Here is a 13,412-nt window from a genome sequence, read left to right on the forward strand (position 1 = left end):
TACTAAGGACAGAAAAAAGGGACTGATACACATGTGTACAACATAAAAAGAAATATTTGATATCCTGTACTCTTGCGCTGAAGCAGTATTCACGATACTGCTCTCTCACACACACACACACGAACACATGCGCGTGCACTGCATACATACCTACCAACGTTTATAATATTGTACAATGTTTGTAAAATAGTTTATGATTGTCATATTGACAGCAATAATTTAACGATTTCTCACTTGTGTCAAATTTTGGGCACAGCTGAATTCAAGAGAGTACAGATGCAGTTGCTAACTGATTTTTGTGTTTGTTTTTGTTTCCGAGCTCGGTTTTGCAGACCCGCTTGATTGTTCAGGCCCTCATGTAGCGCCACCACGGCAACTGAAATCTTGGTTACATTTGCATGATTACTTCATGAATAAGCTTCATGAACATTCATGTGGTGCAGCTCATCCTTGGCATGATTATGGAACACAGTGCTTGTTGACAGCATTCCTACAGAACAAAGTCTCAGAGTTTCTTTAATAAGCAGCCAACATCTTGAATAATATAACACAATTTTTAGCATTTTTTTTCTGATTCTAATAGTTCTTTACTTTGACTTCAGTATTTCTCATTTTATAATATTAGAATGTCTGCAAATACTTCAAGTTGGATGTCAACAGCATTTTCCTTTATAAAATATTTGAACACCTTGGAGTAGGGACATGGTTTCTAAATAATAAAATATTTGCGTGTGTGATAAATCAGTATCCTTTTTATTGACTGAGGCTGTAAACTGTAGCATCAGTGATAATGCATCCTGATAAATTACAAAATGCTTACTTCAAGCAGGATGTCCACGAAATTTGTATTTCTAAACAAACTACTGCCATGTTCTGAATCTTGGGGCTTCAACATACATCCAAAGCAATCGTAACTTTTAAGGGCGTCGCACCAACAGCAGCACACATGCGTATCTGCACACACAAACATGCATGCATACGAACACACTCTCTTCTCTCTGTACTGCAATGCTTTCTCATTATACAACTATTTAACCCTAACAGTCCTAAATAATGTTTTAAGGATGGCAAGAGAAAGATGCGTGTGAGCCTTGGAGATATGTGGTACCAAATTGCCAAATTGATTATTTTGTATTTTGTAACAATTATTTTTCTTTTAAACCTTATTCCTTTCTTATCCATTGTGTTTCTTATCGTGTTTCTTATCCGCAGTAATGCCAGCATATTTACATGGGAGATATTGAAGAAGGGCAAAAAAGTTTTGCAAGGAGAAACAGGTTTTGGAATATAGAATCTGGCCACCTAAAAGCTGTACTGTGCTTTCAAAATGTGACTTTGCAGGTTCCAAGATCTGGCATCTGGTTTATTTTCACCCAGTGTTTAGGTCTCGGTGTATTCCTGCCGACATTACTACATTTTTATTCCGGTGGTGTTTCCTAATTGGCCAGAAGGTTTATGTGCAGAGCAGCCAAATACACCTTGTGATTCGTTGCAGCAATGACATGTTTGTAGAAAAGTGAGATGTGGTGCCAATGAGTGATGGCGGCTTGCACATGATGCCACTTCTAATAAAACAGCAAGTTGTCTAACGTGGTGCACATTTTGTACTGTCAGCAGTTCCCGACTCTCTTGACTGTGTATCCAGTGTGAAATCTCATCAAAAATCTTTTGATAACTTTTGTTGCGAAAATACCTAAATTTTGACTTCGGAAACCAATAGGCTGCAGGTTCTGGGTGCTTGCAGCTGCTCCACGTATTCTGTAACTCAAACAGAATTTCTTTTTACTGCTTAAACAGCGAACACTCTGCAGCTGTTGGCAGGTGTTCATAACCGCAGCTCATTTTGCAGGAAGTTGAATCTGTCTGGGAAAAAAACTTAAAATAAATAAATATATATGTATGTACAGGCAATATATATATATATTTTTTTACTCTTCCACCCGCGTTTATAGCAAGCGCATTTAAAAACTCGACCTTAACCACCTTCTATTGGTGCGAGCTGTGCGGCCCTGTGGGTTTGGCGACGATGCAGATGACTACAAAGCCATGGGGAGCAAATGCTGACGGCAAGCACTCGAAAGGGATAGGCTGAGCCACTCATTCCACCAGTCCTCGCAGCTCCCCGACAAAAAAAAAAATGGCTGCCGCCTAAGCACTCAAAATTTTGGTCTGTAGAGAGGAAAGTAAAAGTGGCGTAAAAAGCGTTTTGCTTTTCTTGTATGTGCCCTTTTGTCTGGACACATCGAATTCGCAAAACTAGTTAAACGTCATGCCTTTTGATTCGTTCCTGTTTTTCTTCACACCATAGAGCCGCAGAGTGGTCGGCCTAGACAGTTACAACCTTTAATTCGACAAAATGATTTGTTTGCTTGTACATCTTCTTGTCCTTGCTTAAGACTTTCTAGCTAGTCACTTTTGGCTGCATTTTTGTGATGCATTTATCCAAGTTTTTATTATTTAGCTTATAAGACTCGTAGCTCGATACTCTGCACCATTTATTGCGTTGGTGGGCAAGCACTTTCTTGAAAACAGAAGACCCAACGCAGGAGATGTTAATGGCACATCGTAACTGTTGGGACAGTGACAGTAGCCACATTATGCTAATTTAGCTGCTGTATAGTTTTTTCACTGCACATTAAAGGAAAGCTAAACTTACCAAACATGATTTTTATTCAATGTGTGTTTAGCTTGGAATCTTCTTGGGCAAGCATTGAAAACTATCCAGACGTTTGACATGGACTTAGTAGATACAGATTTTTCTAAGTTTAGTGATAGATAAATTGCCCTAATTACTTGTATGTCAGTCAGAAGCAGCTTACCTGTGCCCATTATTCTGCTGAACACTATTTCAGTGCATTACATCTCTACAGCTTAATTGGTTCCTATTGGCACCAGTTTACATATAAAGGTGCCAAACGAAATAGGTAAACACTGGTGTGCTTAAACTTTTCTGAATAGCTTTTGGATTATGGAGTCTGGCCACCATAAAAGCTTAACTATTCTTTCGAAATGTGGCTTCACAGGTTCCAATCACTATGGAATTGCGGGTTACTATAGTATGATGGCGTCTTCAAGAGGCATGATTGTGAGTGATGGTTCTTTGCTACAAAAAAAGTTTATTATTTTGTCGTTTCTCGTATGTTTCTGTATTCAATAGGACATCCTGCCTCTGTGCTTTTCACTACAAGTGTAATGTGGTGCTGGCTGGAAATGTTTGAGCTAGAAGACTTTCTCTTCTTGCTTTAAAACAAAAGAAAAAGTTATGTGTGAATACATTTGTGGCAGTTAAACACATAATCATACATAGCATATCTAAGTAGCACATAGCATATTTTTTGTAGTCATCTTTATTGTGCTTCTGTATCTGCAAAGCAATGCCTGCAAGAGTGAAGTAAAAAAAGAATGCAAAGCAGCCCACTGACCCGATGTGTACTCATTGGGCCTTCACAAATATAGATACCTAGACAGAACTACTAGTTCGCAAGTTGTACTCCATCTTGCAAGTTGCTTGCAGCACTGCTGAAGGTATGGGGTATACACAGGTAATGTCCTTGTGTGGCGGAATATAGTTCCCGGTACAACTGTCCTAATTATTGGTGGGATTAGAGTTTTGTATTTGCTTGGTGCATGATATGTTACAGCGATACGTGACATGTTGGGACCTTTGGGAATGCACGTCTTGTACCACAAATTACAATGGTGGGGGCCATCTCAAGGGGCATTCAGCCTTCCCCTTGGTTAAGAATTCCTGCAGCTTCCACTGTGCGGCGAACAGCTTGTGAGATTGAGTGTAGATGGAGCTGTATGTTGACATCCCCACAAATATTTAGTGATAAAATTTGGGACTCAGAATGCAATAATTGAAGCTCTGAGAAGTTATAGTGCCACTAAGTACAGTGTTGCTCAAAGATGGCATGAGACACAGTTAGAAGAGATGAAGATGTCTGCCGGGCACGCCACCTTTTTTTTTTTTCTCCACTTTAAATAATGAATCACCACCTAACTCAGCAGTCTGCACTTTTAGGCTCGATAGTGTGACTGTGATGCAGTTTTTGCAAAGGAAATGGATGTTTTAATTACTTGAATCATTAGTGTTGTGTCACTCTGTTTTAGGGCATGTCATTCACCAATGCATCTCCACTAGTGGCGCCATCTGGTGGAAGGAAGGTGAGAGACTTTTTCTTTTTACTTGTATTGATGTGTGTAGTCGACTGCTTTCTTGGTTTCTATATTGTCTTGCAGCATTGCATCTCAATGACATTTAAAAAACTTGCTGTTTTACAGACTGATTTGCCTGAGTGTGTGAGCACTGTTTTAATGCAGTCCAGAATATACCTTTTTATACTGACCCATACCGGATTACCAATATGGCTAGATATTTATGTCTCAAGTACAAGTAAAAAGGCTGCTTCTAAGAGACACAAATAAACGTAAAACTGTGTTTCATTATTCCATTGATATTCAGAAATTCTTGGGAACCAATCCACTAAGCGTGGCAGCCCCTGGTAAGGATGGTGACTCGTTCGTCCTCGACATGGCGACGTCGGCTGTGGCATTAGGAAAGGCAAGTGAAAAGTGGCCAGACTGGGTCGCTTGATTGTCCCGTGTGTACCCTTAGTACATGAGTGTGTAGGTTAGTGAAGTTTGTATCTAAAGACAAAGAGTTAACATCTTAATATCTTCTTGGTCTTCACTCACTTGGAGAAATGAAAGACAAAGAAAGAAAAGAAAAGGAAAAGCATGGAATTTATTAACACAGCTATAGTTTGGCAAGTCGGCTCAGCATGGTGAATGTATAAATGTGCTTAACACTTGGGGACAACAGAATATAAAAGAATGAGACTCATTGCACATTCGTCTTATGTTATTGTTCATGTCTGTCAAGGGCATACGTGGGTTCATAACATTCTTTTTTGTTTATTTATTGATTGCGGTATGGTCAGGACCCAAGGGGCATTACAGAAAGAGGGTACTCTGTGAATTACAATATTAAGTGGTATGTAGTATAACCTGTACCACCTGATTTCAGAGGCCATAAACAACGCTGTTATAACAAATAAAAAATGTTTTAGCGATTATAACAGACCTGCGAAGTGCAGGTTATTCTTATTCTGAAAAGGGTCAGTAATGGTAACCTTGCAAGAAGATGCATTTTCAATGCAAGCAATAAATTTGGGAGAGAAGCTCCATTCTGAGCTAGTATTCAGCATAAACGAATCGGAAAACAGGAGGTTAGCATTGCAAAAGGAGTGGTGACATTATGCTAGCATTCTGTGGGTGATCAAAGATGACTGTTCTCAGAAAAGCTCACATTTAAGTTCAACCAAAAAAAAATTGACATGTAAATTTTTAATGAGCAAATATTTAAACGCCAAGATTAGTTTTTATCAAAGAGGCACTAGCTTACTGTCTAGTTTGATTGCATAAAGCGAGCTGAGTGATTCTAAACAGATTGTATCATGGCAGCCACGAGATTGCATTGGTTTGAGTGGACAAATGGTCAAATTTAGATCTATTTAGCAGTATACCACATACATACGCTTATATTCATAAACCAGTTTGAAGAAGAGGCTATACAGGGCCAGCGACGCAAATCGTCACTGCCGCTCTCTACCATGGAAGCTGTTTCTGCACCTGACTTCGAGCTGCATGTCAGTTTACCATAACGAAAATGGTAGTAATAAGTGATTTCACTGTGTCAAGAAAAAAACAGAAGTTGAGCCAGGGAACAGCTGTTGAAAAAGAGTGGTGCCAACATGCTGATTCAGTGGTTCCTCAGAATTTTCTTGTATACTTTGTTAGCTTTTGTGCTTTCTGAAGAGACTCCTTTTTTTTGTTTTTTTCTGGCAAATTCACAACTCAATGTAAATAAACAGAAAGAAGTAAAATAAACAATGAAGCTGGCATTTCTTGAAAAATCCCTTCTCATATCACGTTGATGCAGTCCCGGCCTTAATACGGTCATATACGCAGTGGCTTGTTTGCTTCGATGTTGAAAATAGTCTTTCATTTTAAAATAAACATTAATTTAAAGTCAGGACCTGTTCGATCATCTTCTCATCTCTGTTTTTGCCTTACTGGCACTGGTAGGCTGAGCAGAAACATATCTGTGTTTTGTGCGCTTCTGGAAGTATGATTACAGCCTTGCAAAAGGACTTGTATACCTTGCTTGCACAAGTCTAGGATATGTACTATGCAATGTTCTAGCTGCAAGGTTGCAACCAGTCTACCATTTCCTGTCGCAGGTGGAGATGCAGCACAGGAAAGGAGAACAGATTCCATCCGGATGGGCGATCAACGGCCAGGGGGAGGTAGGTGAATGCCCCTGCTTGATTTAAGTGCAGCGGCATTTAATGCATTGTAATAGCACTGCCTTGGTCTTTATCTGTCTTCCATGCCCAGACCTTGCCATGCTTCTCGAGTGACAATTGAGAGACTAATTGAGGCTAATGAGGAGTATGATACAGCCACCAAGAAAGCGAACGGTGACTGTAAATATATATGTGGTGCACAATGTGTATTGAGTGTGGTTGAAGGAGAGCAACATTCAACCGGTGCAGCAGTTGGTCCATGTTCTTCTCATCTGTTGATCTGTTGTCTATGTATACACTCAACTCCGTAAGTAAACAGGCCAAACCAACGAGCCTGCTGGTGCTTCGTCATGATTGAAGCTAAGGAAAGCGTAATGCAACCGGGCTACTTGGACTGTTAGCTGATATACAATTTCTCACTTTTGGTTCAGAAAGTTGATTAGGAAAATTCAGATTGCAAGCTATTTAGTGGGATCTGCCTGTACAGCCTTTTGCATGTCATGTCTGAGGATCATCAGCCATAGTGGCTTTGGTGTTGCGCTGCTAAGCCCGAGGTGCAGTGACCCCATTTCAATGAGGGCGAAACGCAAAAGCACCCATTTACTGTGTGTTTGGATTCACGGTAAAGAACCCCAAGTGGTCAAAATTAATCAGTAGTCCCCTAATACGGTGTGTCTCATAAATGCATTGTGGTTTAGGCATGTAAAAACCCAGAATTTATTTCTATTTTTATGACCGAGGTTTACCAACTGAGCGTTGAGGTTGTCTATACATAGCTGTGCCTTCGCAGGCATTTGTGAACATGTGCATCCACCGTATTTACTTCACTATAAGTTTCCCTTAATTATAACACATGTCTGGATTTTCGTATTTGAAAAATCACAAATGCAGCACTCTTGACTATTCACTTACCAGATTTCATTCTAAGAATGGTGACTTGGTCTCAGCTGAAAAAAAAAAACATTATTGCATCCCAGCTATATTTGATTAGGACTATACTCATCATCACTGCCAGAAGCCTCCCTATCACATTTAACAGCCCCATAGCACATCAATTTTGATGTCATCCACGACATTTGATACACTGCATTTTTTTAAATGCCTTACAAACCATGACACCATAACGAAATTACGCACCTGCCAAAAAGTCACAGCTGCCTACAGTTGCAGCTGATGTGGATTGGATCAGATTGGATTACAGTTGTCTTCCATTAAATTTGACTGTGATGGGACTGATGGAATTCCGGTGGGCCAAATTAAAGAAACTGCAGAAAAAATGCTCAAATATACCGCTGATTTACTTGGCCATTATTTATTCTAACACGCCCCTGAATCAAACGTGTGCCTACTTTCTATCTGCCCAAACTATAAATCTAACATAGAAATTACAGTAAAACTCCTAAACAAAGTAGAAATCCAACACACACTTAACCTTTAGCAAGAAAAAAGGGCAAGAGTCTAATATAAGTTGCACAATAGAAGCCGGTTTCCAAAAGTGAGCTTCGCCGCGATACATTTGTGTTATGCGGTAAAGCATACAAACTCTGCGAACATGGTTTTGGTTTTGTTACCAATGGCATCCGACTTTAGTAAGCCCTAAACTTTGCTATGCAAAGCGTTTACATATGACGTCAATGGTTATGGCATTCTTCTGTTGAGTATGAATTTGTGGGTTTGACTGTTGGCTGTAGTGGCCATCTCTCGTAGCCAATGAGTTTATTTGGGACATTAAACCTCATGAATATATTTAGTGTATATATATTTATATTTAGTGTAAATTACTCGAACTTCGAAAAATGTCTGCACCATAAAAGCAGCAGAGACAATGTGTTTAGTATATTTGATAGCATCGACACTGAAACTTTTCTGTTAAAAGGAAATTAAGTATTGGTGGAAGATAATTGGCTAACTCGCATGAAAACATGTTTCTCATTCCTGTGGTGTCTCACTGATTGCAACTAGGCAGAGTTACTGAAGGTGTGAGGACATTGCTGCATGGACTTGCTTTCTATGTAGCATAGAGTTTGCCTCGTACCTTAATGTCATAATGTGTGTGCGCTTAATGTGTGCATTGCTTTATTTTCATTGGAATGGCGCACGGGAATGAAGTCTTCCAAAGTTGTCTACATTGGCATGTAACTGTGGCCATACAAAGCAGATGGCTGTATTTGGCGCCTTGCCTCATGCTTTGACTTGAAGCAATCTAGACACTTTGCTAAGTCACTTATCACGTTGCGAAACCTTCGCCGCTTGAATGTGCATCTGTCTACATTGTGTGCCAGCATCCTGAGTGCGAGGGGATGTGGACGCTCTTTTTCGCAGATATCCATTCTTTTTACTAACATCCGCAGTATCATCAGCAAACGTGACTGCCTTAACTCCGCCATCGACACCTGCAGCGCTGATATCATAGTATTAACTGAAACCTGGTTACGTCGTGAAATTCGAGACCACGAACTTTTTCTTATTGCAAATAATTTCTCTATCTATCGCTGCGATCGCATTGGGCGACAAGGAGGAGGCGTACTGCTCGCTATCACGAAAAATTTCCCTTCACAGTGCATCCACGTCAATACCCCTTTAGAAACTGTCTGGGCATGCATCGCCCTAAATCATAGGAAAGTTATTATTGGGGTCTGTTATCGGCCCCCTACCTATACACAGAACTTTGTAAATGAATTACACGATGTTGTTAACATCGTTTCATCCCGTTACCCAAACTGCCCATTACTTTTGCTTGGTGATTTTAATATGCCAAACATAACCTGGTCTAACACTGTCCCCACGATGCACCCACCTTCCACGCTAGCTAAAGAATTTTTAGAAATGTGCTACGTTTTTTCTCTCGAACAGCTTGTAACTGAACCGACTAGAACCACAGACTCTGCTGCTAATACCCTTGACCTTGTTCTCGCTTCACAGCCCAACCTAGTTTCCAACATCACTCACGTTCCAGGAATGAGCGACCACTCTTTACTCTTTTTTCACTTAAATCTCGCACAACCTAAACATACCAAAAGGACTGTAACCATCCGTAATTACAACAAAGCAGACTTTGACGCCATTAATAGATAATTATGTTCATTCCTTGATGTTTTCCTCCAGGATTTCGACAGCCGTACAGTAGAAACTAACTGGGCAATCTTCGCAGAAAAAGTTACTTACCTAACCAACAAGTACATTCCCATTCGCATCGTAACTAGCAAGTCAGACGCTCCCTGGTATAATGTTCATATAAGATGGTTATCAAATAAAAAGAGTCGATTGTACAGGTCAGCAAAGTTTTCATCGAGTGAAGCTCGTTGGAGTGCCTACCGATTGGCTTCAAGCGAATATGTGTCAGCGCTAAGAGACGCCAGAAACAATTTTTTATGTCACACACTGCCGTCCATGTTAACAAATGATACCAAGAAATTCTGGCGCGTTATTAATCAAAAAGATGATGACACCATAACTCTTGTAGATAACTCTGGGAATGCCATACCCTGTGACCATATCGCATCCGTCCTCAATCAAACATTTATCCAAAACTTTTCTGTAACATGTAATGTTTCCCCACCCACTGCACCTTGTTATGATTACCAGGCTATGTTTCCAATTACAATTGAACCCTGTGGCATCGAAACCGTGATTAAATCGTTGCGTCTCTCCTCTGCTCCTGGCCGTGACCTAATTTCCGTGAAATTTTTGCACAGCACTGTTGTTTATTCATCGATTTTACTAGCAAAACTTTTTCAACAGTCGCTTGACACAGGATACCTGCCCATTGACTGGAAAGTCAGTAAGGTGATTCCACTTTATAAATCAGGTGACAAGCATTCTCCTCTCAATTATCGGCCTATTTCACTAACCAGTATCCCATGCAAAATATTAGAACATATCCTATATTCACAGCTTGCTAACTTTCTTGAGTCAAATTCATTTTTTTCAAGTTCACAGCATGGCTTTCGGAAAACATATTCTTGTGAAACGCAGCTGGCTTCCTTCATACATAAGCTACACCTAATTCTTGATACTCGTTCAATGGCGGATTGCATTTTCCTAGACTACTCCAAAGCTTTCGATAAAGTGTTTCACAAACTGCTACTTCACAAACTACAGCTCATGAACATTGACCCCAAACTTCTTGCTTGGATTGAGTGTTTCCTTAAAAACCGTTCACAATACGTGTTAGCTAATAATCTTAACTCTCACTCAAATCCTGTCCATTCCGGCGTCCCACAAGGCTCCGTCCTCGGGCCTCTTCTTTTTCTAATCTACATCAACGACTTGCCTTCTACTGTTTCCTCTCATATCCATTTATTTGCGGATGACTGCGTAATCTTCAGAGTAATAACAAGCAGTGACGATGTAACCGCTCTTCAGACTGACCTGAACGCTATTTCATTGTGGTGTAAAACATGGCTAATGGAACTTAACATCACAAAATGTAAATCTCTTCGTGTATCAAGAACTTGCAACAGTATCCCCACTTATTCCTTAGATCATGTCCTCTTAGAATCGGTAGGCTCATACAAGTACCTTGGTGTACACATCACTTCCACTCTCACTTGGTCTGCACATATTACATACATAATTAACAATGCTAATTGTATGCTTGGTTACGTCCGCCGCAACTTTTCTAAAGCGCCCTCATCCCTCAAACTGCTGTTGTACAAAACATTAATACGTCCGAAACTAGAGTACGCCGCATCCATCTGGGACCCTCATCATGAAAACCTAATACATTCACTAGAAATGGTCCAAAATAACTCGGTTCGCTTCATTCTTTCCAACTATAACAGGACCGCTAGCATATCTTCAATGAAATCAAGCCTTAATCTACTATCCCTAGCCTCACGTCGCAAAGCGTTTCGTATCTGTCTGTTCCATAAGATGTTTCATCATCCACACCTGCGTAGCGAATTAATCCCTCCCCCACGTCACCTATCATCTCGATTAGATCATGCCTACAAGGTCGGTGTCCCGTTTTGTAGAACTAACGCTTTCTTCCAGTCATTTATACCTCGTACAGCAGCAGAGTGGAATCACCTTCCCGCACTGACAGCCACCATCAAAGATTACCAGCTTTTCAAGAACGCCTTAGCTAACATTGTATAAGTAGACACACTTGTTAACTTTTATTGCAATACTTCCCTTCCTTGTATCACATTTCCTATTTTTTCTTGTTTTGTATGCCTGCAACCACTCCCCTCTCCAATGCCAATGGCCCTGAGGCTACACGAAATAAATAAATAAATAAATACTCTCTTGCAACCATCAGGTTTGATGGCAGTATCGAGTTGGAGCAGTACATGGCATTCATAAATAATAAAAGGAAGCAAGTAAAGGACTTCAGTGACAGATGAGGTGGCCTCTGTTGAATGTTATTTTACAATGGGAAACTGACATGAGAAATATTTTAGCTTATTAGCTTGCTGGACGCTGTTCCCAGGGTACATATGCATTGTTTACTTGCCCATGTCTTGTTTGGACGTTATGAAACTGCACTACTGCCTTCATGCCAGCTTGAATTTGTTATTGCAGCTGGGAACATAGTTCATTTATGCGTTTCCTTCCCTCCTCATTGGCATGCCACTGGTGGTAAACTGTTTTGCTACCAACCAGACAGTGCGCATGCTTGCACTCCCACAAACAGTATGCACGAACCACGAACCAAGAATGGTTGATGGCTAGTGAAATACGCCCATGACCAGTGGAGTCACAGATGCTTATTCAATACTTATTTTTAGGCAAGTTGGTTAATCTTGAGACACATGGGTAACAGCGCAAACAGATTACCACAAGAAGGGAGACACGTACACACAAGGTTCATCTTGAAACAGCGCTTGTGCGTACATGTCTCCATTCTTGTGGTCGTCTGTCTGTGCTGTTACCCATGTATTTGCAGATGCTTAGGTCTTGTAAAGGTGCAGCCATGCACCCTTCTACCAGAGGAAATCACAAGGGCAGAATGTGATGCTACATGTTTCTAAGATCCACCGATGAGATCAGAAAATATGAATTACTGTTAGATCACTATGGAGCGAAATGTGTCACTAGGGAGGTGTTAAGGCTTGCTGGTAATCCATGGTTTAAGCACTTAACGACAACTTGGGAACAACCGAGAAAAATAACACATGCACAGAGCACTTGAAGGCCATGCTGAAGTATATAGATCACTCATGCACACATGTAAATTAAACTATGTCACAACGAGAAGTTTATGGCTAAGTAATTCACGGTGATCGTTGCTTGCAGGTGACTAACAAGCCTGAGGAAGTCATGAGCGATGGTGCCTTGTTGCCATTGGGGGGAACCATTGAGACGAGTGAGTAATTTTTTCTCAGTTCCCTCCGGGCGTGTTTCCAGGGCAAATATTAGGATAGACCACTGTTCCATTATGTACTGCTGCTAACTGAACAGCTAGCACTACAGAAGATGCACCGTAGGCTTCTGTTAATTTCTGCCTCATCGGTACTTGAAGATTAAGTTTAAAAGACAGGCAGAGAGTCTCTGCACACTTCACCTCTTATAAAAGTGACAGTAATGGCAGCAAGAAAGGTCATACCCATGACATCATTTTTCTTGTAGGGGAGGGGGAGGAGAGCTGCTTTGGAATGAATTGCAAGCATTTGTGAGGACTCAACGTCAACAACAGTGATGTTGCCACCATGCAGTCATCAAACGCACATAATTTGAATCCATGGCTTGGTTCAGTGTTCTGAACCAAAATCAGCTCATACGCACATGGAAAACGCTGCCGGATAGCAGGGGACTAGGAGCTCTGATGAAATGATAAAATTATCAGGCTTGGGATGATGTCAGTTGGTGCAAGACAGGTGTTATTGGAGATTGATGGGAGAGGCCTTCGCCCTGCAGTGGACATGTAACAGGCTAATGATGAATGATAAAGCACATGGGTGACAGCTTGTGAAAGTGGAATGAAAGAAGTCACAAAATGGGTGTGCAAAGGGATGCCTTCGATGATCGTACTTAGACCCACCACATGGTGACTCGGTGGCTGTGGTGTTCTGCTGCTGATGATGAGTTTGTGAGCTTGATTCCCAGCTGCAGCTGGCACATTCTCATGGAGGCAGCGTGCAAAAAAAGGCTTGTCAC

At 40.8% G+C, this 13,412-nt stretch overlaps 1 protein-coding gene across 3 annotated transcripts in view; it reads left to right on the forward strand.

Annotated features, from left to right (window-relative positions):
• LOC135908559 (uncharacterized oxidoreductase YjmC-like) overlaps positions 1-13,412 on the forward strand; it is a 34,041-nt gene that overhangs the window by 15,203 nt on the left and 5,426 nt on the right. For all 3 annotated transcript variants that reach the window (XM_065440345.2, XM_065440344.1, XM_065440346.2), the window contains 5 exons: positions 3,024-3,085; positions 4,114-4,167; positions 4,466-4,564; positions 6,246-6,311; positions 12,552-12,621. In XM_065440345.2, coding sequence (XP_065296417.1) covers positions 3,024-3,085; positions 4,114-4,167; positions 4,466-4,564; positions 6,246-6,311; positions 12,552-12,621 — 351 coding nt within the window. The remainder of the gene's footprint in view (positions 1-3,023; positions 3,086-4,113; positions 4,168-4,465; positions 4,565-6,245; positions 6,312-12,551; positions 12,622-13,412) is intronic.

Source organism: Dermacentor albipictus, chromosome 9, assembly GCF_038994185.2.
Source record: "Dermacentor albipictus isolate Rhodes 1998 colony chromosome 9, USDA_Dalb.pri_finalv2, whole genome shotgun sequence".
NCBI lineage: Eukaryota > Metazoa > Arthropoda > Arachnida > Ixodida > Ixodidae > Dermacentor > Dermacentor albipictus.